The following is a 26455-nucleotide window of genomic DNA, read 5'->3' on the forward strand; positions in this document are numbered from 1 at the left end:
AAAGATCTGTATGATCTACAAAAAATAAACTGTAATCTTTCTCTCTTTTTTTTTTTACACTTCGGGCAAAGGCTTGTTTGTTTTAAGTGTGAAGACTGATATTGGTAAAAGTGGTACTGAATCGTTGAGATTGGTATTGATATGTGCCAGTTTTGATTCGTGCTCTTTACTGTATTGGAAAAACATTCTTTAAAAAAGATGGATTTTGAGTGACATCATATCTAATAGTACATTCTAAGCACCAAAACAACTTTAGCTTAATGAAGCAGTTTTGGTGTAAAGATCAAACGCTTGCAGGCTCACTTCTCAATTCTCTGCCATTTAGAATTTAAATCACTTTTGTTTCTGTTTACATATACCTAGTCACACCTCCCCTGGCTGTGACTCCTACAGCCTCCATGGAAAATGGTTTAATTCTCAGTCAGATCTGATAGCACAGCGTGTTTACTAATGAAGTTATTATCTCCTGCTCTATTAATTGAACTTTAATCTCAGGAGGTTGTTGTAGGCTCTAGCAGACAATTAACAGAATAGGTGATAGAAATATCCTTAAATTAAACACACTGTGTTAATGGAAGCAAAAACAAGCAAACCTTAGACTCTTTTATTTCTGGAAGTGTGCAGGGAGGCTATGTGAGTCTCCGCTAGGAGAGTTGTGGCTAGGGCTTCATTAACAAAGTGACTCAAAGGGACTCTATACGCACCCAGACCACATACTCTCAATGAAGTGGTCTGTGTGCAATAGCCCCCTTCCGTCCCCTTTCCCCCTACCCAGTAGCTGAAAACGTTGTTCTGCAGAAATGGCTATAATTACACTGCAGGGTTTAAATGCTTCTAGGGCCGCCTGCCCATTATATCCCAAAATACATCCCTTAGAGAGCATTTGATTGGTGCAGCACTGCATTTTGCCATGCATGCGACCTAGCCTGCATTTTTTCCATGCATGCACACTACGGAACATTGAATTTGTTCAGATCTTCAATCTTGCATGGAGACCAGCGCACCGTGGGATGTAAGGTAAGTAAGTCTTACCATGTTAATTCCTGCTGGGGACACACACCAACATAGGCAGGTAAAGATTATAGAGTTATGAATATACATTTGTATTGCTAACCCTGTAGAGTTCCTTTAGCTCCTAAATGTATTGAGCAGTGAGACTGCAAGGACACGACCTTTAAACCAAAACTCCTAAAGCTGTTTTCCTGCTTAGAATATCCATTTAATTTTTTTCTCAAGGCTGTCCATTCTGGCTGTTACTCAATAAATACATTAAACAGTTGATTAGGATAAAACAGGAGGGGATACTCCTAGATTGAGGTGATGTCAGTTAATCTTTTATTGTTCCTTGTATTTTGATCCATTGATTCCTTTGACGATGGGAAGTGTGCTTTGCTAAACAATAGCACATTTATCACTCCGTGAGGTCAGACTGTTAATATGCTTCATTTAGAGAATTGTAAGACAGATAGGATAACAACATCTCTCTGCATATCCTTCCTGTCATTAGTACCACTGAGTAATTGTCAAAACTATAAACTGATAAACTCAAGTTCTGCAATGATTAACCATCTGTTGATTGGTTTAGCTAATCAGACTTTTTTTTCGAGTTAGTTAATATGGTAATTTTCAGTTTACGCAACATTAGGGGGAAAAACTCAAGCAGAGCTGACTAGTCTAACTAGGTCATTGTGTGTGAAAATACTTTTGAGTTCACCTCCAAACTAAAGATCACAGGGCAATTATTTGAATTAGATTGGCTAATTATGTGTGCATGCTTGGGAAGTATATAGGTTAGAATGTTCTTTTATCAAGTTACGTTACAAATGCTTCTCATACTTTTGTAGTAGAAGGCGATGCATTCTGGTTCCTCTTCTCAAGTGAAGTAGGTCACATAATCTAAACACATGTCATAGCTTAAAAGCATAGAAATGCCTTTAGTTTTAGTGGAATGAAATTAGAAACTTTTAAGGGTCTGCTTATTTAACCATGTACTTCTAGTGTTTCCTCCAAACATGGATTGAGTGGATAAACCTCCAGGATGTAGAGTAATCATTTACATAATCTACATGTATGCGGTGATACTTGAATTTACCAATTTGTGACTTTTTTAAATGTGGATATTTATAATGAGCTGGACCTGATGAACACACTAGGATAACGCTGGAATGAGTGGAAAAAACAGTGCGGAGATGGATTTCACCAGAGATGGCTAAGCAGGACTTTTATCTTGTCAGGATTAACCACCTGAGCAAATATGGCACAGGTGAAATGAACTGACAAGCCTCAACAAGTTGAACCCTTGGATTAAGACTTCTATAATGTACTCCGTGGCATCACTGGACAGATGCTTGGGAATCGGAAAGTAATAGCCGTGGACACTGTCCACTAATGCAAGGTAGCAAGAAACTGGACCTAAGGCTTATGCCATTTCAGTTTTACTGGGGTAAATAAGACGGCAGAAGTAAGCAAAAAAAACCTTCCTCTGCTACATATACACGTTGTAGCGTATCCGCACTCCGCAGTTCCATGACGCCTCAGGGATGAACATCAGTGTTTGGTCAGCTAACGGCAAAATTCCGTATGCATGTATGGTACTGTGAGAATTAACTAATTTACATACTTTATGCGGCCTTGGCTGGGCAAACATTTAATGATAGAAATAGATTTTAAAAAAGCTACAAACCATTAACAGAACCAAGAGCAAACTTTTAGTTAACTATTTGGTTGTGCTGTAATCAGTGAAGTGACAGTCCCTCTTTAATGACTTTAATACGTGAATCCTCATCTTTAGAGGTTAAAGGGACACTATAGTCACCCAGACCACTTCAGCTCAATGAAGTGGCCTGGGTGTCAGGTCCCTCAGGTTTTAACCCTTCACATGTAAACTTAGCAGTTTCAGAGAAACTGCTATGTTTACATAGCAGGGTTAATCCAACCTCTAGTGGCTGTCTTCCTGACAGCCGCTAGAGACGCTTCTGCGACGTTGGATGCGAAATTTGCATCCAACTTGCAGAACGTCTATAGGAAAGCACTGAGAAATGCTTTCCTATGGACTGTTTGAAGGTGCGCGTGGCTCTTGCCGGGCATGCACATTCCGCTCTACCTGGGAGCTAACGTCGGCGGGGGAGGAGAGGTCACCAGAGCCGAGGGAGCCCGGTGCTGGCTTAAGTAAGTGGCTGAAGGGGTCTTAACCCCTTCAGCGCCACGGGAGGGGGACCCTGAGGGTGAGGATTATATAGTGTCAGGAAAATGAGTTTGTTTTTCTGACACTATAGTGATCCTTTAAGAGCATTGGATGTAGAAGCACTGTCCTAGCATGCCTCGTGTCGAGCAAAGTAGTAGAATCATTGCCGATGTACAAAGAGTCTTCTTACATGTGAGAAAACCTGAAAGTTCTTTGAAATCATTGTATTATTTATTCTACTATGGAATCTTTTGTAACATTTCAGTAGCTTTTATTGATTTGATGGAATGCGGAACCTTCCGTTTCAGAGAGATAACCGTTCCTTTTTCCATTTTCTGTACTTGTCATGCCAAATATTGCACGCAAGGGTATTAACTAAAGTATGAATTATTGGAATTTCATGAGGGAATAGACATTTCCAGAAAAAATAGACCTTAAAATTGAAAATGCCGCTTTAAAGATTTAATATTTTGATGGATTTTGGGTTCTGGTAATTTAAACTTATTTATCAATTCACCAAGATCGAACTTCGTATCCTAAATATTCAATTTTCTACCAGGCGATTATCTCTTGAAATACTCAATAATCTGAAACTGCTGTAATTTAGTTGGATTTGCCAGTAAAACTTGGCAGATTTTTCTGTTCCTGGAAAGACCACAGCAAGCTGTTGAATGCAGCCAAACTCGGTAGGAACTTGGAGAAACCGAGTTTAGTTCCAGGACTAAGCAGGAACCTCATTAAAGTTGCTGTACCCTCAATTTGGCGCATCATTTTAGTAAGTGCTGAGTTTGCCAAGTTCGGTTCCAGCGCACCTAACATGACATGACTTATAGACTTTAAGGCTTATATAACACTTTTTCTGTGAATAGATTGCGTCACCCTTCATGTGTGCAATATTTCAATTTAGACTCTCTTTAGTGTTTGAGACTGTAGACGAGAAGGTCCAGTCTGTGCATAATTGGTAAACGCTCCATTATCAGTTCAGGCTGTTTTGGTTTGTCTTGTAATGACCGCTGCATTTAGAATTTTAATTTCTACTTTTCTTTTCTTCTTTTTTAATTGGTTTTGTTGGAGAGCAATCTGAAACCCGGAATAAAAAGATGAAACTTGGCTTTTTCAGGTTTTCCTTTTAACCGCCCCCCTCCACTCCTTCTAATCAGCATTCTAATGAGACTTTGTTAGGTCTAATTTTGCACAGATGGACAAAAAGAATGGTCTGGAAAATGGTCTGCAGCTTGCTTTATTTTAAGTGGATGAATGTAAAGTATATTAAGCTTTTAAAAAGGTTTATGTAAACAGGTTTAGTTATATTAAGCAACGACTATATTGTTTATTGTAAAGAAAAATGATCTATTTCATCGCTCAAACTTTTATTTTAATTAAAGCATCATAACCACTACAAAGACTGGTTCACCCACTCTGCTTTTGAGGTCATGCCTAGAAAGTTTACTTTCTCTTCTCAATCTTTATTTGGTGGCAATCTTCTTCAATTCCCAGGCTGCCACAATTCTGGTTTGAGTGTGGGTGCTTTTTGTTTGCTACATTCAACCCACTTCCTATCGGATTGTCCCTGCTTGAGAAGCACCACAACACCTCTCCTATTGTTTACATACTGGCGTTGCACAACATCATCACATGGCTTGTCACCCATGTCTCTCCTTGCCTTTAATTCTATATATTCTCTTTTCTCCGTGTGCCCTGTCCGATGTCATAATTTATCTTCCCAAAGATGTCAAAATGTATCTTCTCCTGTCCGTGTCAGTCTGACGACACTTGGCTAATGCATATACTCTTATGCCTTACAGTGCTTGTGCAGCACAAATCTTTGTCAGTCAGACCACAACGCCATGATGTCGTTTTTTTTCCTGACGCCTATCGTGTGTGTTTTTTGTTTGACTTGGCTAGATTCGAAACTGCTAAAAAAAAAAAAAATATATATATATGGAGAAAAACCCTATACAGTGACATGCCAGTTACAAATACTTTTTATAATCTTACTGTGCCACTTTGAATCAAGTTATTGTCACATTTATACTTTGTACTTTTTGAGTCCCATCCTTTTACACATAGTCTTGGCGTTTTTCCTGTGTCTGTTAGCCTCCAGAGGTCGGAGTGACCGTTTTAATGAGAATTATTCTTAATTGAGAGAATCACTAAAAGAGATTCTTTAGGGTATGCGACTGTGTGAAAAGTTTGTACCAGTGGAAAATGTATGTTAATCGCCTGTTGTAAACCGGGGGACGGAAAACTCTATGTGCAGCAGCGAGGGAAACAAACACGGCTTTGTTGTATCCCAACCCCCCCCCCCCCCTTTAGCTTTGTCTTGTGCCTTTTGTTAAGTGAGACATTTATTTGGGGGTTGGTGAGTGTCTTTTTTGCAATAAGGTCAGTAGCTTAATACAGAATAATGCCAATGAAGGGGTTAATTATGTTGTCACAGTTTTCCACACTTAACTATCTAATAAAGTCTTTTTACAAGCCTTGTTCCTTAGAACAAATCTCATTATACTGTTCCAAAATCAGTCATCATGGGCAAATTCACCTCAAGCACCCTTTATTAAATTCTTGCTGGTGTTCTGGACAACAACCCAATTTCTAATATTTTGAATCTTTAAAAAAAAAAAAAAAATTAAAATCTGATTTGTAATGACTTTAAAATCAAACCATCAAGCTAAAAAAAAAAAAAAAAATGTAACTGTGCAGTAATCAACCCAGCTTAATAAGCTGCTTGTGTAAAACACTTAACCCAATTTAAAATGGGTCTTCAAACAGCTTACAATAATACTACGGTCATTTCATAGGTCAATTGTCTTGCATGTTACCCACGTCTTGTGATTTGACATCTTTTTAATTAATTTCGTTTTTTATCCTTTACAATTCTGTTTTTTTTTTTCCACTGCTTTTACAAGATGTGTTTGAATAAAAATGCAGCACAGCATGGCATCAGGAAAATCGTGACAGATAAGTTGATATTTTATTACTAAAGATTTCTTAAAAATAACGAAACCATTTTACACAAACATGATTCCAACATAGGACAGACCTTGATCTGATCAATTCCTCTATTTTACTAACAGTACCTCTTTAACCACATTGTTAGTGAGTGAGGTAGTGGCTAACGTGAAGCTCGTAAATCTTTAAGTTTTGCATGATCTTTGTATGAAAGTCATGAAGGATGACTGATTAAATTCCTTACAAGCAGTAGTTTTGTACTTCGCTGTTGCCGGAGTTTGAACTTTTAGCCTATTAAATGCATCGCATTACCAGAGGGACATGGCCCTGCCAGTAGTTGCACTGGCCTTCACAGGGAATATGATGGAAAGTTTGCTTCCTTGGCATCTGCTTTTTCTTAGGCAGCGGGCCGACGGCTGCCTCTGCTGTAGGACTCCAGCTGAGTTCCTATTAATAGACAGAATTTTGGCCGAAATCTTCCTCACCCCAGGGTTTTTCTTTGCAGTTCCTTTGACTGCAGTGCCAAGAAGTCGATGAGAAAGAACCGAACGGCTAAACGAGTGGCTATAAATCCTATCAAGGAATCACTAGCCGTGTTTCACATTCATTAGCATGCTCCCCAGTTGATTCCACACTAGATCAATCTGACAAATAGATGTGGTCTTTTGTAGAGATTTCTGGAGACACCTAAAAAAAGTGATATTTTTTTTGTATTTTTATTGTGAACTATACATGAATCAAAACTAGTGATCGACTGATATTATTTGTCAGAGCCGATGCCGGTATGGATTATTGGTTGCTTTTCTGGCTGATTGCCGATATTCTGTACGTTTTTAAAAACAACAACACAATTTCGGTATTAACTGAGCATGTTAATCACACTCCTATTACTCTCAGGCAGCCAGGACATGCGGTGATTGGGAGAGGTGAGAAAGTTATCGGTAATATTGGCAAATTTCAATACCAATACCGGATAAATGCAGAATAATAACCAGCGGAACAGATAATCTGCCTATCCCTAATTAAAACCCTAACTTTGCATGATTTCAAGTGAGAAATACCATGATGCTGGCTTTCCAAGAATATTGGGACTGTGTCCGTGTTCTCTACAATCGACGTGTGTTCACTAGTGAAGAGAAAATATTGTATGAATTCATTTTCTATCTTTACCCGTTTTTCCTCCTTTTTTTTTTTTTAATATATCATTGAATTCCACGGTACTGAACAAGCAAGGCGCTATTTCAAAACCTAGAGTAACCCTTTCCAAAGATTTTATTTCAAAACTATAATTTTTCTTTTAAAACTGTTTAGAGAAAAAGAAGCAGATTTGTAAACAAAATCGTGATAATTTCACATAAACTACATTAGGCTAAGAGGATACGTTCACTTAAGGGTTGTTTATATTTACTTTGCTAAAACATACATTTTGGAACCACAAAGTTAAAATCTGGGACCATGCTCAAGGTACTGATTAAGAGTACATCATAGCCTTTGGTGCGGCTGCAAACGGACCACATTAAAAAGGCCTTACCCAAAACACCTTTCTATATATGAGATATTTACAATAACATAACCAGGGCTCAAAACTTCCGCTTAGCACTAGCCATTGGTGAGTACAAATGTAGCTGTCCTTGTGGAAACCCTTACTTGTTAAGCAATAAAGATACAATCTTATTATTGTTTTTCTGATGATTTTTGTTGCCTGTATTCAAGAAGGATCTTTGATTTTAGTTTATGACGTGTAAAGGTAGAATTTCATTATCTTTTCCGTGATCACTAATTTTAGCTAATTTAATAAGACGGATTGTAGATGGCGGAATATAGACCAGATCCCTAATAAAATATAGAATATGAAAAAGATTTCTCTAAACTGTACGAACCTGAACATTTTATTTATCTTGAGAGTGGAGTAAAAATATAAAGAAGCTCTAAAGGCATATCCTGGGAATCTAGAAGAATAGACTGGTTGTATGGTCATAACCAAACTCGTAAAGTGAGTATAGATAGGGAAAGTTTCTAAAATCTTATAAAAAGCAAAAAAATAAAAAACGCCTGGTCAAAACTTTGCAGTCAACACTCCTCAAAGTTCTCTGTGTTTTATTGTGTGGGTATTATGTCATATTAAATAAAAGAGAGTGGGTTCGTGACATTTAAACTGTTACCGACTTAATAACAGGAATAAAGGGAAGGTCATAAAGTCTCTTTTTTCCACTGTAGCTAATTTTAATCCTAAAATTCCTGGACAACATGCTCTGTGTCTGTGCACCCTCGACTGTCTGATTCAGAGCTTTTAGGGGGTTGTCCAAGAGGACAGAATAGCTTCTGTCTCGACATACAATGCATTGCGTGCAGATCTGCGTTAAAGTCTCATTTTAGGGACAAGCGGACCTTGGAGTGGGCTGTTATTGTGGAGCAGAATGGTTGCATGGTTAAAAATAACTTGATTAGGGACAAGGCCAGCAGTTTAAGCTCCTGCTGGTTGGGTAGTAGACCAAGTTGCAAAAAAGAGATTATCACTTTATGGTGTGAATTTCGATTGAAAGGAAAATGTAATACCATACTTGCTTTCAGTGCAGGTGTCTCAAAATAATGTTAAGCGTTTCCTAACACGGGCCTTTCTGGCATGTGGACCCGTCACCATTTCTTTTATTTATTTAATTGTTTATTTAAAAGGAAATTGTAACTTCATAGGATTTTTTTATATTCTGTATTTAGCAAATATGGTTTTGTGAGGTTTGAAAAATGAAATGAAATGTCCACGAATATTCTGGGTGCCTACAACCTGGCCTGCATTCAGTCTCTGTTATAAATGTTGCCCGTTTCTGGCATTGACCATAGTAAGTGAACAAGAACAGACAGGAGTGTCGTCTATTCTTCTTTTAATTTGCATTGTTTTCCCTGGGTGTACCTGGAAGGAACTGGGTTGTCACTTGCTAAATCTTTAATATACATTAATGGACGGAAGCGGAACATCACAATAAAAAAGTTAACAAAAGTTATAGATGATTTCAATTATTATTTTTTTTTTATGGCAGAATTTCCAAAGAAGTGTCAATTTTGCTAAAATAAAGAAACACTATAGTGTTGTCAATAAAAATCTGTATTCCTGACACAACAGTGTGCTAGTCACCATTTAGGTGATGGCCTCTGTCCCACAAGGGTTAAAAAGGTATTTTAAATTATCTTTTATCCCTTGCGGCACTGAAAGCCACTAGAGTAATTTCAACCCTGCCATGTAAACATTGTTATTCCTCCAGTGTTTTACATTGCGGAGTTAAACCAAGAAGCATATGGCATGCAGACCACTTCATTGAGATGAATTGGTCTGGGGGCTTATAATGTCCCTTTAACAAAATAACTGGAGTGTTATTGAAATTTGTGATTCAAGGAACGGTGCTCCATGAACTTCATATAGTGAAAACTTGTAGTGTAGTTAAAGGGACACTGCAGGCACCCAGACCACTTCAGCTAATTGAAGTGATCTGTGTGCAGTGTCCCTTTTGCCCTTAGTGCTGCAATGTTGACATTGCTGCACTAAGTCTGCCCACAGTGGCTGTCTACCAGATAGCCACTGGGGGGTGCTTCCTGCATCGTAACGGACTTTTATTCCGATATCTAACACTCGACGTCCTCACGCTCTGCATGAGGACATCCAGCATCAGATTTTTTTCTCATAGGAAAGCATTGAGTCAGTGCTATCCTATGAGGAGGTCTAATGCGTGCGCAGCATTTGCCGCGGATGCGCATTAGCACTCACTCATCGCGGGCCGTTGGAGGTGGTAGAGTGGCGGCCCATCGCTGAGGGACATGGGCGCTGGAAAAAGGTAATTACCGTATATACTCGAGTATAAGCCGAGTTTTTCAGCCAATTTTTTGGGCTGAAAAACCCCAACTCGGCTTATACTCGAGTCAAGGTCTGTATTATGGCAATTTGCATTGCCATAATACAGACCGGGGGAGAGGGGGGCTGGCAGAGCTGTAACTTACCTTTCCTGCAGCTCCTGTCAGCTCTCTCCTCCTCTGCGCCGTCCGGTCAGCTCTTCTGTCAGCTTACACTGTAAGTCTCGCGAGAGCCGCGGCTCTCGCGAGATTTACACTGGGAGCTGACCGAGGTGCTGACCGGACGGCGCAGAGGAGGAGAGAGCTGACAGGAGCTGCAGGAAAGGTAAGTTACAGCTCTGCCAGCCCCCCTCTCCCCCCCCACTGAACTGCCACTGGACCACCAGGGAAGGAGAGCCCCCCTCCCTGCCATATATCAAGCAGGGAGGGGGGATGAAAAAAAAAAAAAAAAAAGAAGAAATAATAATAAAAAAATAATAAATAATAAAAAAAAAAATTAATAACAAAAAAAAGGGGTATAAGGTCCACTATGGGAGGGGAGGGGGGGTATAAGGACCACTATGGGAGGGATGGGGTGGGTTAAGGACCACTATGGGAGGGAGGGGGGTATAAGGACCACTATGGGAGGGAGGGGGGGGATAAGGACCACTATGGGAGGGAGGGGGGTATAAGGACCACTATGGGAGGGAGGGGGGGATAAGGACCACTATGGGAGGGAGGGAGGGGTAAGGACCACTATGGGAGGGAGGGGGGGGGATGAGGACCACTATTGGAGGGAGGGGGTATAAGGACCACTATGGGAGGGAGGGGGGGGATAAGGACCACTATGGGAGGGGGGGGGATAAGGACCACTATGGGAGGGAGGGGGGGGGATAAGGACCACTATTGGAGGGAGGGGGGTATAAGGACCACTATGGGAGGGAGGGGGGGATAAGGACCACTATGGGAGGGAGGGGGGGGGGATAAGGACCACTATTGGAGGGGAGGGGGGTATAAGGACCACTATGGGAGGGAGGGGGGGATAAGGACCACTATGGGAGGGAGGGGGGGGATAAGGACCACTATGGGAGGGAGGGGGGGGGATAAGGACCACTATTGGAGGGAGGGGGGTATAAGGACCACTATGGGAGGGAGGGGGGGTATAAGGACCACTATGGGAGGGGGTGGGATAAGGACCACTATGGGAGGGATGGGGGGTATAAGGACCACGATGGGGGGGATAAGGAACACTATGGGAGGGAGAAGGGGGATAAGGACCACTATGAGAGGGAGGGGGTGGGATAAGGACCACTATGGGAGGGGAGGGGGAAGTAAGGACCACTAGGGGAGGGAAGGGTAAGGACCACTAGGGGAGGGGTGAGTCAGGACCACTGGGGGGGGGGGGTGAAGGAACACGGGGGTGGGGAGGTAAGGACCACTGAGGGAGGAGGAGGGGAAGTCAGGACATATGGGGGGGGGGAGGGGGCGGCAAAAATTTTTTTGCCTACGGCGGCAAATATCCTTGCACCGGCCCTGCACACACTGCATTCACACACTGCATTCATACACACACACACTGCATTCATGCACACACACACTGCACTCATACACACACGCTGCACTCATACACACACGCTGCACTCATACACACACACATACGCACACACTGCATTCATTATACACACACTGTAAATAAATATTCAATTAATATATTTTTTTTAGGATCTAATTTTATTTAGAAATTTACCAGTAGCTGCTGCATTTCCCACCCTAGTCTTATACTCGAGTCAATAAGTTTTCCCAGTTTTTTGGGATAAAATTAGGGGCCTCGGCTTATATTCGGGTCGGCTTATACTCGAGTATATACGGTAAGTAAAGGTTTTTTTTTTAAACCCTTTATTTACCCAGGCAGGGGAGACGCGAGGGAGAGGGGATGCAGAGGGAGCTATAGTGTCAGGGATACAGCTTTGTATTCCTGGCTCTTATAGTATCCGTTTAATTGCTATCAGAAATTTTTATCAGAATACTACCATATGCAAAATGACACAGAAACAGAGAAAATAAAATGACTTACAATATCTCTGACTGCACACACAAAACATAGTTTTACATTATAACGACACACCAAATACACCCAATGCTTATTTGTGCATGTGGTGTACCTGTTTTTTTTTTTTATTTTTATTCTTTATTTATAATGACAAGCGTACAATAAAGGTGCTGTACCTGTTTAACGGCATAATTGGCAATTTTGCTTAAGCAGCTCTCCTTATGCCAATGTCTAGAATGGCAGCTGTGTACAATTGGGTAATTTCTCTGAACAATTGGAGCTGTCTGAGCAACTCAGGAGTGTTGCCAAGTGTCCTATATTTTAAAAGCTGCCTCTTATGAGGCCTAGCAGAGAAGGGATTGCTTCCTGTAGCTTTCTTTTGCCATATGCATGATTATTACACTATTTCCTGTTTATTTTAAATAAAAGATCATTGACTGCAAAGATTATACACATTTTGAAGCTTAGGTCAACTACAATTCATATTTGCACAGAGGCATTTTATGTTAAGTCTACCACTATGACAGGCAGGTTAGAGAACAAACAACAAAGGAAAACCAAGTTTAAACATGTTTAAATATATTAAGAATTTTTTTTTCAAGGATTTACTGTTTGTGCAGAAAATATGCTTCAAAGATAAAAAAAAAAAAAAAAAAAAAAACCAGGAAAAAATGAGTGAAAATCCCTTGCGTTCAGCAAAACGATTCAGGAAGGAGAATTGCAGAGAATACACGTCTCATCACAAGCACGTATGTTCAGGTTAATAAGGAAGTGTGAGTGCATAGAACTTGCTTGTGTGAGTAATTTTTTCTTCTTTTGTAATTCTATTTTTGGTGTGCGTAAGATTAACAAGCATGTTTGTCGAGCCACAACAGCTTCAACAAGTTCCACAATAACAATAGCATGGCATTAGAAATAATGGCACGCATTTACATTTTTTTTTGTTTGTTTAAGTAGTCTCAGGCTGATCATCAGTGAGTAGTGATGTCCCGAACTGTTCGCCGAACTGTTCGTGAACTGTCCGCCGGCGAACAATAGCGTGTTCGCGTTGGGCGAACACATGCGATTTCCGGTCCGCCCCCTATTCATCATCATTGAGTAAACTTTGGCCCGGAACCTCACAGTCAGCAGACACATTCCAGCCAATCAGCAGCAGACCCTCCCTCCCAGAATGTGTCTGCTGACTGTGAGGTTCCGGGTCAAAGTTTACTCAATGATGACGAATAGGGGGCGGGTCGGAAATCGCATATGTTCGCCCAACGCGAACACGCTATTGTTTTCCTGGCGGACAGTTCGCGAACAGTTCGGCGAACAGTTCGGGACATCACTATCAGTGAGTCAAACATTTCTGCATACTAGCTAGAAACTCAGCTAAAGTTATATATGGAATAAGAAAACGCATGAAGCGTAATAATTATAGGCACAGGTATCACACACTGTAAACATGAAATAGAAAGTAATTGTAAAGCATGTCAGATAGCTTTGCCAAAAGAATAAACTCTCCAGGAGGACTCCCTTGTAGGCAAGAAATGGATGCTCTCCGTGCAGTGATGGAGGGGCAATGCTGCAGCGTATCACTGATCCCAGCCAAAAGTCCCGTGTTTCTCGTGAATTGTTGCATCATGTGAGATTTCTCACTCTCCACTTAGCTCTCCATAGTGTTGCAAGACGCGTTTTTCTGTGCCACGGATCACAGCCAGACCTCCACTGTGTAAAGGGACTTGAATGGTCCGTTCAGCTGTAGCAGGGCTGCAGGACATCATCTGCCGGAATCGGAGGGGCACGTGGCGTCGCCCATCTTGAGTATAATTGTTGCGATAGTGCAGTACGCTCTCCGTTTGGTAAGGGAACCTCCAGGAAGTAGACCGGGATCACCCTCACCAGTCTAGAGGGCGGGGAACAGGGCACCAAACAGCGTCGCGGATCAGGAGCGGAGATCGGCTGCTCCTCCACTCCTCTAGGCAAACCATGCCACGAACCAGCTCTCCGTCAGCGTGGACACCCGGAGGCATCATACAGGCTTAGGATCTTCCTTCTTCAATCCAGGGGCACCATGGAGACAATTCTAATCATCAGTGGGGGGGTATGAACAGCAGTTTCCATGCATTTTATCAATTTTGGTGCAGGAGCTGATTCTGGATGCATCTGTCCGGAATGGCCGTCAGGCCCCGCCCCTGTGAGCAATTTTCAATGACTCAAATGAGAAAAGGCTACGTATAGGTTTGTGGGGAAAGGCAGATGTACGTTTTTTATTAGATGTCCCACCACTTCATCTTGGAATTCAGATAGAGGGTGGGGCAGCTAGAGCAATCTCAGTCCCAAACAGGATATTCTTTTCTTTACGTGATGTCTTATAGATGCAATTATACACCTTTGGTGCCTGGAATGTCCCACTTTGGTGGCACTTTAGTTCTTCAGTTGGAAATGTAATTAATCTGTAGTGGTTATGGTGCCAGGAGTGCTCTGATACTGTCCCAGTTTAATTAATCTAACAATTTTTTAGAATTGTTTTACAACTTACCCGGGCACCCATGCTTCTTCCAGTCTTCTCATGCACGAGAATCTGGGTGGCTCTGAGGATGGCTGATCATATACTGTGCTTCTTGGCTGTGGGTGCTCAGTGATGCTCTCGGCCAGTGAGTGTAGTGTTCAATAGCTGAATTTCCCTGCAAGAAGAGCCCGGAAGCAGGGTATGTGGACTGTGCAGGTGGCTGAAGTTATGCAAGGAATCCATGTTTAAAATGGAATAATGAGGCAAAAAATTGATTCTTTGTTAAACTAATTTGCATATGCCCACCCAGAATCCCTTGCAGTAGTAATATCACTGCAAATGTGAGAGTTCTATGGGGAAAAGCAAGTCTTATAGCTTGACTGGTGTGCAGATCTGGTTTTAACAATATATTGACTATCCACTAACTTCAGATGGGAGGGATTTTCAAACACTTTTTACCCACCATAACTTTTTTGGTTTGTGTGTTTATATTATATGTGACTTTTTTTAAGTGCAAATCTATTCATAATCATGTGACAACATGACCTAAAACCCTTAACCCATATGAAAGGGTTGTTTACAGTTTAGTGAATAAACCCCAGATACAAAAGTACAATAAGAATATGCTCAATAATAGAACAGTATGGAGTCCAGATGGCTCCAATGCTGATACTTTGGAATTCTAAGAAAACATCTTACTCCAAACCTAAATACAATGAGCAGTACGATTCTAGCATATGGCAGTGCTCCCAGTAATTTTAACATACGAAGAATGATGGCTCTTACCAAGCCAATGAAATATTTATGTATTTTATACAAGCACATTCCAGTTTTATATTCTAAAAAATATCAAATTGTACATTAAAATTGGTCCTAAGTAGGTAACAAGGAACAAATTCACCGGTAGTGGGTATTCTGTTACAAGTTGAGGTAAAAAAAAAAAAAATCTATAGCCTTCACCCAAAACATGTTCTGTTTGTTCTCAAGATTATAGATAGAATTACCGTATATCCAGTGTATATATTTGCAACGCTCAGAAACCTTAAATTGTTTTTATGTAACACACTTATTGTACTTGCTTACAGATTGGCATCATAGAGCCTTTTTATAGGTGTCACAAACACAGTGGTAAAAATATATACTGTATTTACAAATTAGCTTTGGATCAACATTCTAAAAGTGATGCAGTCACCACGGAAACCTTAGAAAAATATGGCTCCATAATGATCACAGTGGACTGTTGTAGTTATGGTACTTTTAATATTTATTTAAAGTGCACCTGTTATATACAAATGTAGAGTAAATACTTAATTTATGGCTTAAAAAATTATAGTGTTAGGAACAAAGACCTATATTCTTAACACTATATTGCCCTCTGACCCCGAACTCCCCCAGTGGCAAAAGTTCTTTTTAAACGTCCTGATTCCAGCACCGATGACCCTTGGTGCTGGGTCGTGTTCTTCCTCCTTGACTTCAGCTGATGGATGGGGACCTAATGCACATACACAGCAAGCGCTGCAAATACATTAGGCCTTCTTCCCCTTATGCTTTCCTATGGGGATTCAACATGCTGGACATCATTATGCAACTAATCTTAAATTAAAGGGACACTATAGACACCCAGATAACTTCAAAGAAATAAAGTGGTCTAGGTGCCTATAGTGTCCCTTAATTTATCGTGTCCTTTAATTTAAGATAAGTTCCTTAGGAATTGATACAGTTGCATTAATGGCATTCTACAATTCCTAGCACACAGGTGTGACTGCTCACACAGCTACCTATGGAATCCATATTTTAATTTAACCGTTGTTTATGACATAGAGAAAAAGATCTGATGCCTTACTATGTCCCCAGCAGTGCCACTTGTCATGAAGTACTCCTTTGATGTATTCTCCTACTTGCTTGACAATGCAGATCAGTGTTCTGTGCTTATTTGTGACAAATGATGTCATCACATGTCTTTTTTGTCATCATATGTTGGGTGTTAAATTTAAAGTGAATTTAATTTTTTATTTTTTTTTACCAAAATGGTAGCATAGCACAGGTACTTTGGCCATTTTCTTTGAATTTCTAACAATTCTCACATTCACAAATAACCATCCTATTGATTGTTGATTTACAAAACCTGAATTTGTGGATTATTGCCCCCCAAAAAATCACTTTTTTTGGCTTACATTTGCATTTCTCTTGTCAATTCTACAGACTTTCCACAATAGCTAATAAAGCACATAGCCTTTATAGTTGCTGACTGCAAGAATATTCCAATAACATTGACCTTCGATTATTGATTGCTGACATAAATATAAAGAGCTAATCAGTCAGAAATGTTCCCAAAACTTTCCACTTCTTTTCAAAGTTATATTTAATACAAAGTAAGGGGGTACTTTCTTTCTTTCTTTCTTTCTTTTTTTTTTTTTTTCTCAATACAAAAGCATAAAAAAAACATCAAAAAAAACCAAACCCCTCAAACACACTATAATATAACATTATTTATTTCCTTGTTTGTGTGTTGGAATTTGTCTGAATTGAGTACCCACAATACACTGCAAGAGCACAAGAGCATGTCGATGTGGAACAGGACACAGAAATAACTACCGGTATATATCTCAGGAATATGTATAATGCCTGAGAAGACATGATATCTGATCCATGTCATAGACAAACTCTTACCTGGAGCAAGGCATGTCACATTGCCTGTGGAAAATGCATTCAGTCCATTTGAAACTGTTCATTTACAGCTACAGTTACAAAAAAGGAGTGGCTTTGGAAAGTGGTTTTAAACTTAAACTGCACCTGTCGGGAAAACGTGACTTTTGAAGATGTTTTATTTATACAGGGGGAGTTGCATGTCAAGATTTAGCAAGGGGTACACTGTAACCATGATGGAATTGTCTGTGGATGGACTGGGTGACATCGGAAGTACAGAATACTTTGTGTCCTTTAATAGGTGCCAGGGTGTCCATAAATAAAGAACCACATAGAAGGTCTATTAGCTGGTTAAATAGTTGTATCCATCTATTATTTTTAATGTTATCATTTATATGGCGCCAACAATTATAGAAAGGCAAATAGATATTAGAGGCAAAGAGGGCCCTGCGCAAACGAGCTTACAATTAAAATTATAACAAATTCATTAATTGCTGTGTATACTGCTAGCTTTATCGACGAAGAGTTAGTTTAGAAGTGACAAGTAATATAGCAAGAGGGGAACATGTGATCAATGTTGGCATCGGTTTAAAGGAAGACACTCATCCAACCTGGCACTAGACAGATTCAATTAGAGGAGGGTGTAACTGCCTAAGCATGTCACGGCTGGATATCTGGGAAGATCTAAACCATGGATCGCTTTTTCGATGGTCCAAGGCCAACCGATATATTAGATTGAAAATGTTTATTACATCTTTTTTTTTTTTTTTTTTTTAAGGTAGTTCAACTAACCCTTTCTTACATAACCTGTATATCTACTGTAGAAACAGCCAAGTTTCAGCCAGCAAGCTACTGATAATGTAGAAGGCCCTGGAGCTACCATTTGTCATGTTTGTGGGAACCTGAAACCACGTTTCCTGGTTTTGGCTTTTTTTTTTTTTTAAATGTGCTGGAACTTTAAAGGTTACGCCAAGCATCATAACTACCGTACAGCCCACTGTACTGGTTATATCAGGAGTACCCTTTTACAGTTCCCCACTAATAGAATGTTTTTTGCTATATTACCGGTGTCCTCGCCAAGCTCAGAGTCTCCTATCCTGCCAGGTGGGGTTATTTTGGGTTCGCATAGCTGCAGAAGCCAGATACCAATCCAGATACCAAACGGGCTACGCTCTATATGTGCAGAGCGTCAAAGCAAAGTGCTGCACATAGAGACTACAGGCACTATGACCACTTCAAATCCAGTGGATATGGTGCATGGAGTATCCCTTTAATAAAACTCTGCTGTGACATTTTCCAAAATATGAGTATACCGTGTAAACTGTGTTGGATAAATTCAATTAGATAGGGATCACCCTATTTATCTACTTATGTGGTAAAGGTGGGATTGATCCCAGACGAAAACTACTGGACCTTTGTTGGGTCATGCTGAAACATTTCTGAGTATACGGTGACCGACTAAATGTGTGTAAATGTATGTATAAGCATTGGAAAAACCCCCCACACAGCCCTTCACACAGGTCCCAAATAGGCATGTGACAAAACTTGCACGTACAGACCAAAACTCTACCTACTGGTCTTAAAGGACCACTCTAGGCACCCAGACCACTTCAGCTTAATGAGGTGGTCTGGGTGCCAGGTCCTTCTAGGGTTAACCCATTTTTTCATAAACATAGCAGTTTCAGAGAAACTGCTATGTTTATGAATGGGTTAAGCCTTCCCCCTATTTCCTCTAGTGGCTGTCTCACTGACAGCCGCTAGAGGCGCTTGCGTGATTCTCACTGTGATTTTCACAGTGAGAGCACGCCAGCGTCCATAGGAAAGCATTATGAATGCTTTCCTATGTGACCGGCTGAATGCGCGCGCAGCTCTTGCCGCGCGTGCGCATTCAGCCGACGGGGAGGAGAAGAGGAGGATCGGAGGAGGAGAGCAGGAGGAGATCTCTCCGCCCAGCGCTGGAAAAAGGTAAGTTTTTACCCCTTTCCAGAGCCGGGCGGGAGGGGGTCTCTGAGGGTGGGGGCACCCTCAGGGCACTCTAGTGCCAGGAAAACGAGTATGCTTTCCTGGCACTAGAGTGGTCCTTTAATAAGATGGGATTTTACATTGTGAACATGTCTGACCAGGGCCACCCCTGCCTCTCGTTTCTGTCTATCTTAACTTGCGTGTACAATTTTTATAATATATATTTTTTCTTTTCTATACGTGTTACACAGCATTGCAAAATATATTGTCTCTCTCTAAATATGCGAACCCCTGAATACTCTACACATTAGCAATTTGGCAACATGACTTTTGCTATCACAGTGATCAAAATATCACCTGTTAGAACAGATCTTATGCATTTTTTGAGTTGTTTGTAATGCTTTAATGTGGGGACAGCATGTCCACATTTTACAATAAAAATAGAATTCATCTACACAAGTAGGAGATGTTTTCTAGTCTAATGAAATAGGTGAGATTACAGGATATGTGCATGGTCAATATTTGCTTTAAACTTGGATCTGAAATCAGGATTTCAAATGCTGTGCACAAATTGCTAATAATGGAAAACCTGGTTAAAGTTTAACTACCTTTGTAAACTATGCTCTCTGTCTGTAGTTTGTTTTAGTGGACTCTCTGGGGCACTGTAGCCTGATTGTGCAAAGATATAACTGGACTTTGGGGCCTTTATGGGGTCATTTGTTTTAGCTGTAGTGTCACGGTACGTTTTTCAGACTCAACCTCTGGAAAGTTGTGAAAGCAAGTTGTTTTGTGTAAGTACAGGTTGCTAATCTGTATCCAGTTTTCATTTTGTGACTCCATGTAAAACATTTATATGTCTAATATAGTTTTATTCAGATAAATAAATATTAACGATGATAAGGCATACCATAACACAATGATTTGAACTGACATACTATCTATTATACAAAGCATTACCTTAGCAGTTGGAAGCACTGATATGACATGGGACCAGCAGTGTTTCGCTTGAACTGTAAAAACAATCTCTCCTGTTTCATAAAGGTGCTGACGGCTTCTAAAAACAATTAGCGCTGTTGTAATTGTGATAACACTCCAGGTGAAAAGGATGCGGAGTACCTAGCTGCATGCTTTTATGTAGTTACATGGAGGAGATTTTGTCTGTAAAATAAAATGGAGGAAACATAATGTTTGTTGCTGTAGTGGTTATGGTGCCAGGAGTGCACTGGGGCGCTCCCAGGGTAAATAGCCAAGCCGTTTGCGAAAGATTTGACAATTTACCTTGGGACTTCCAGGTGCCAGATATGAGTGTTTATTAACGCCAATGAGCAAAGCCTTGCCAGACAGGGCAAACTGATTGGCCGAGAGCGTCCGCTATCGCAATCAGCCAATGATCTATGCACTTTGACGCCTGCCTTAGCGCAATGCAGGAAGTTTTTCGGTAGCAAAAGAGGCACCTAGTGGACAACAGGTAAGTTGTCAAACTATTTGGAAATGCTTTGACTACTTAACCTTTAAGAGTGCCAGGGCCCTCTTGGCACTATAGCTACTGAAGTGTGCTGTAGTGGTTATGGTGCTTGGAGTAAAACCCTTCGAATGGCATCAGCAACATAGCAAATCTACATCACTAGTAACCCAAGTAAAACCGGGTTTGACAAAGTTGCTGCAGTTCCACACGCCATAAAAGAATTGTAGGATTTAATGGCACATATCGTTCACACACACACACACATTTTATTACTCATATTTAAAATATAGTGTGTATGTTTCTACACACACACTTTATCAAAATATAACGCACTTATATTCACGTAGTATTTTTGTTAATGTTAATCCATTGGGATTTTCCTGCAAACTAGGATTTAAATATTACATAGGAATGAAAGGGAACATGCCTCTGCCAGAAGAGATTAGTTTTTACACAATTACAGCACTCCTCGGAATGCAAACAATTCTCTCTTTATAAGTTGTTTGTGATAATACTGGTGTTGGTCACGTTGATAACTCCTTGATATGAATGGAATAATAGGCCATTGTGAGGTGTAATGTGAAATTAAAGGTCTGCTATTACAGTTCTGTATAGCAGGTGCATGGTATCAAGGTATTTTGGATGAGGGTTTTTTTTTTTTTAACCTATGGATGTAATAATATACTAGAATCACTCTAAGCACTGCTGGTGTAAAATGCATTCGGTCCATCGCTTGACTTACCCTCACCTGCCCTTGTCGCCAATTGTTATTTATATTTGAGTTCCATTAGTTATCTGGAATTGTTCCTCATAAGTTCTAACCAGCCAGACTCTGCCAGAGATTCTAATTTTTGGCTGGTCTTTTGAGCTAAGATGCTGGATTTAATCTTGAATGTAACGAAAAGGGGCGCTAGATTTTCAAGTAGAATTGATGGATTTGTGATTAGGACAACACCAAAAGTTCCTGTGTCCTCATGAGATCTGCGTTGGTTAACCTCCTATAGGGTGGCGAATAGAAGAGGCGTAGATTGAGGGGAGAATTTTCAGCACAGAATGAAGAGGGTTAAAGCACACCTGTCATGCCCCAAGCAACCCAGGCTCATTAGACTGAGTAAAAGATTTTATCTATACATTGTGCTAGCAGTTCTGCTAGCAAATGTATAGATTAGGAGTAAACCTGTTTAAAAAACAGTTTTTTTTCACACAGCTGTCAGTCAGTGCCTCGGCGGGCCAAGACATTGGGAGAGCAGAAAAGACCTCCCAAAGGAAGTCCCTCTGTTCTCCTCCCATAGCAACTCCAACACATGCGCTGTGGTTTCTATTGGTGACTCATCCCCATTTACATTTTCGCACCATTTTTTTAGCACAGAAGACTTACAATGCGGTGTGTGCCTTGGCTGTCCCATGACTGAACATCAAATGATACATTTTTAAAATATTTTTTTTGGTGAAAAATTGACTTAATATGAAAATCAGGCTAACAATAAATAGGTGATTTTCACTATTTTATTCAATGTAAAAAAAAAAAAAAAAGCCTTGTTTCCCCTTTAATAGAGCTAGGCTAAAATAACTCCAAGCTTTACAGGAATATTGTGCCAACCCTGAGTTTGAATAAAGGTTTATGTGCTTCCCAAGTCACTGAAGTCACTTATACAGGCCTCAAATAACGCTACTTAAAGAAAGGTAATAAAAAACATAAAGTGATACTCCAGCCTTCTCCCTTCCTATAATCTGTTATGGAGATATTGCATTACAATTTGAAAAGCCATTATTACAAAATAGATACTTGAACATGCATTATTTTTGTACATTGTCCTCACAGAAGCTGCATGTTGCCAATAGACTGTCTGAGGTGAACATATCCCTTAAAATTCTGAATCATGAAAAGCCATGCATTAAATGCTTATGAAATGATTGTTTGTTGTCTGCTACGCACTCAAAAAAATAATGTATATGTTTATCCTAATCCCGCGGCATTTGTGATATATAAGCCATATAGCTCCTTTCTTTATTAAAACATTGGCACAGTGCCATCTCAAGTTTTAGTCAATGGAATATTAAAGACAGGTTTTAGATATTCAGGATGCCTGTGAGATTGCAAATAGTTCAGATTTAATTCATACATTCTGGCAGCCTGCCTACCTTGCGTTGTTGTGAAGATAACTGGTATAATTTCAAAGAGCAGTTGGCCGATGTGCTTTTGTATAGAACGCTGGAACCTTCAAAGATCAACTGTCTGAGAGATGAACCAATTGTATTAAAGCACAAAACTCTATTTCAACTTCAACGAAAAAAAACATAAATTTTTCCGAAAATATAAAGGTTTTTTTCTTTTCTGTGTTTAAATAGTATGACCTTGCTCTTGTGTATTTCTGTTGAGAAAAGTTAACTTATTGCAGAAGTGTTGTCCTGTCTCCCACACAAGCTTTAGTTTTTTTTGTTTTCTTTTTTCTGGCACAGAATTAAGGAAAATGCAGTCCAGCAACTACAGAGAGGGGAAGTTTGAGATATGTTTCTAAGTGGACTTAGGAAAGACATTACTTATTGCGGGCTTAAAGGGATACTATAGTACAAAGCTGTATTCCTGGCACTATCGTTAACCCTGATTTCCCCTTCCCTCATGCTCCCCTTTCACGGTAAATAAGGGTTAAAAACCCTTTACTTACCGATGTCCCTCTGTACTGGTTCGATGCTCTGCCCCCCATTGAATCAATGCTTTCCCATAGGGAAAAATCTGACGCTGGATGTCCTCATGCAGAGCGTGAGGACGTCCAGGGTCAGATACCGGACCAAAGGTCCGTTTCAAACCAGGAAGCCCTCTAGTGGCTGTCTGGAGGCAGACCTAAAGCTACAATGTACAATAATGCAGTTTCTATAGAACTCCAATCTATTACATTGCAGCACTAAGTGCAAAAGGGACACTGTACCCAGACCACTCCAATGAGCTGAAGTGGTCTGGGTGCCTACAGTGTCCCTTTAAACTTCTTTTGTGAACAAAATATGTGAGTGTTTTCATCATTTTGTATTGCTTACTGTAATTGTGCTAGTGTACGACTGATTTTTTTTACTGAATATTTTTTCTGTATTATTGCAGCTCTGATTGGGTGGAGATTATCGAGCCACGCACCCATGAGCGGATGTATGTAAACCTTACAACTGGAGAATGCGGTTGGGAGCCACCACCGGAAGTCCGCGTGCGCCAGTCTGGTGAGAACCAGTGGTGGGAACTGTACGACCAGCAGAGTGGTCGCTTCTACTATTACAATGCCCTGAGCCGTCAAACCGTGTGGCATCGTCCGCAGCAATGTGACATCGTTCCCCTGGCAAAGCTACAAGCTGTAAAGCGTGCATCACAGCCAAATCTCTTTGGACGAGCCAGCCAGGAGCGAATCGCTCATTCCGGTAGCATCAGCAGTGATGGAGGAAACACGCCTATCGATATTCTAATGCTTCAGGATGCAGAGTTTTTAAAGGAAGGAGCAAAGAGGAAGGGAGACAGTGTGGATAGCAGAAAGGACTCTGGGAGGTGAGCTACTCACAATTATTGTTGTTGATGATGCCGTTGTGTCAGGTTAGCAAATTGTGTGTATGTGTAAGTGAATTCATAGGGTATTTAATCTAAACACTCAATTGGAGCTAGTTGGAACTGCAATATGACACCCAGCAAAATCTAAAGTGACTTTTTTTTTCTCTCTCTCTATCCAGACCTGTCTGTGCAAAGCATTAAAACCAGTAAAACAAGATTACAATAATGCATTTTTTTTTTCCTTAAAAAGGGAGAGGCAGCTTTGTGTATATGCTAATGTTGTTCAATTAACTGTCTGCAGAGGGTTTTCGTATGGTCCAAGGCCTGCATTAATTCTGCTGGGTGGATAGTAACCCTTTAGTCATCAAGTAAATCATCCAGATATCCTAAAAAAGCAATCTGCTATCATGTCATCACTAAGGGGGTTTAATCATTAAAAAGGGAATTGGAAGGGGGCAGGGCTTGGATGCCAAGCAGGACAGTCGCAGCTTGCTTGAACTCCCGAGAAAAACCTACACAATAAGCTATTTATCCCTATGCACAGAATTCCGTTCGTTGGCTGAGAGTGGTCAGCTGATGCTCTCAGCCAATGGATTACCTGCGGGATCGAGTTCCAACTTCTGCAGGTCTGCAGAAGCTTGTTGTCGTCACTGGGGACCCAGATAAGGGGGCAACACTTTGTTAAAGGACCACTATAGGCACCCAGACCACTTCAGCTTAATGAAGTGTTCTGGGTGCCTGGTCCATCTAGGATTAACCCTTTCTTCTATAAACATAGCTATTATAAACATAGCAGTTTCAGAGAAACTGCTATGTTTATAATAGGGTAATTCCAGCCTCTAGTGCCTGTCTCATTGACAGCCGCTAGAGGTGCTTCCGTGCTTCTCACTGTGATTTTCAAAGTGAGAAGACCCCAGCATCCATAGGAAAGCATTGAGAATGCTTTCCTATGGACTGGCTGAATGCGCGCACGGCTCCTGCCGCGCATGCGCATTCAGCCGATGACGGCAATTTGGAGGAGGAGAGTTCCCTGCCCGGCGCTGGAGAAAGAGGCAAGTTTAACCCCTTCCGCCCCCTAGAGCCCGGCGGGAGGGGGACCCTAAAGGTGGGGGCACCCTCAGGGCACTATAGTGGTCCTTTAAATAGTTTGCCCCATTAGTGGGAGCAGCGGATTGTAGTAATTGGGTTTCCTTGAGTAATAGTCAAGCTGTCACTCTAGCGGAGTTGGAGAATATTTCCATTTCTCTACAATTTGCTTTTTAGTAGATAAATCCCTTAGTATGATCTCTGTTTGTATTATTTTGCCTCATTGACCTGTCCCGAAATTAGTCAGTGTTTTTTCTTTGAATGATGTAAACCAAGGCCATGACAAAGAGTGTATTTTATTTTATTAATAGTGTTGTCAACCATCTCATGTATGTTTATACATAATTTTACAAGCCCAGTCACAAAAGAAACAAGTTGATTAATTCCTCCTTTCAGGTTGTGTATACTTTGTGCACTGCAAATTCACTCCTAGCTATTGCAAGATGGTATTTGGCTCCCCAGTGGAATCCTATATTGTTTATTTTGTTAATTATAAGCAGAACGTTTCCACTGAAAAGAATAAAAAGTAATGAAAGATTTCAGATTTAGCTGCAAATTCCACCTCTTGGAACACATGCTAAAGTTATACATGGCATGGAATCATTTGCATATTGCTACCCAGACTGCCTTGCAGATGACTGTGGATCTCTGTGTGTAGGGATTTTGTGAAATCTCAGTTATTTGTAGGTATTGGTGTTTATTCAAAAGACAGAATTATGATGAACTGAAATCAAATTTGCAAAATTTACAAATATAGGCCTTGATTTAATAAGCTTTCCAAATGATTTAACTAAAACTACTCCCATTGACAGTAAAGGGACTTCTGCAGATAAACTATTTGCAGCTATTTCTAACACTATTGAATCATTTGGAAATCTTATTAAATCAAGGCCATATTTGGCAGAAAAGACAAATATTACCCAGTAATGCCAGGATGTAAAATGTCAATTCTGTGCATATCCCAAGGCACAAAATTGCATTAGTTGGCTGAGAGCGGTCAGCTGATGTTCTCAGCCAATGGGTGGCCTGTGGGATTGGCTTTTTTCTCCCTGCAGATGGATACAGGTAACCTAAATGGCTACCAGAGCATTGTAGCGTTAAGAATACACATTTGTATTCCTAACGCTACAGTGTTCCTTTAAGGTACCTCTGAATGGTCATTTCAGGTATTGTGAACATATATATGTTATTGATTTTGGTATGTTGTATTATCCTTTAAAAAGAAAATTCAGCCAAACCAGGTGTACATGTGACAGCAGTATGAGCTGGACTTA

At 40.5% G+C, this 26455-nt stretch overlaps 1 protein-coding gene across 1 annotated transcript in view; it reads left to right on the forward strand.

Annotated features, from left to right (window-relative positions):
- The window catches only part of LOC134611665 (rho GTPase-activating protein 39-like), a 92326-nt gene that overhangs the window by 12709 nt on the left and 53162 nt on the right, over positions 1-26455 (forward strand). Inside the window, exon 2 of the mRNA XM_063455778.1 lies at positions 23664-24095. Within this exon, the coding sequence (XP_063311848.1) occupies positions 23664-24095 (432 nt within the window). The remainder of the gene's footprint in view (positions 1-23663; positions 24096-26455) is intronic.

The sequence above is a fragment of the Pelobates fuscus genome, chromosome 5, assembly GCF_036172605.1.
Source record: "Pelobates fuscus isolate aPelFus1 chromosome 5, aPelFus1.pri, whole genome shotgun sequence".
Lineage (NCBI taxonomy): Eukaryota > Metazoa > Chordata > Amphibia > Anura > Pelobatidae > Pelobates > Pelobates fuscus.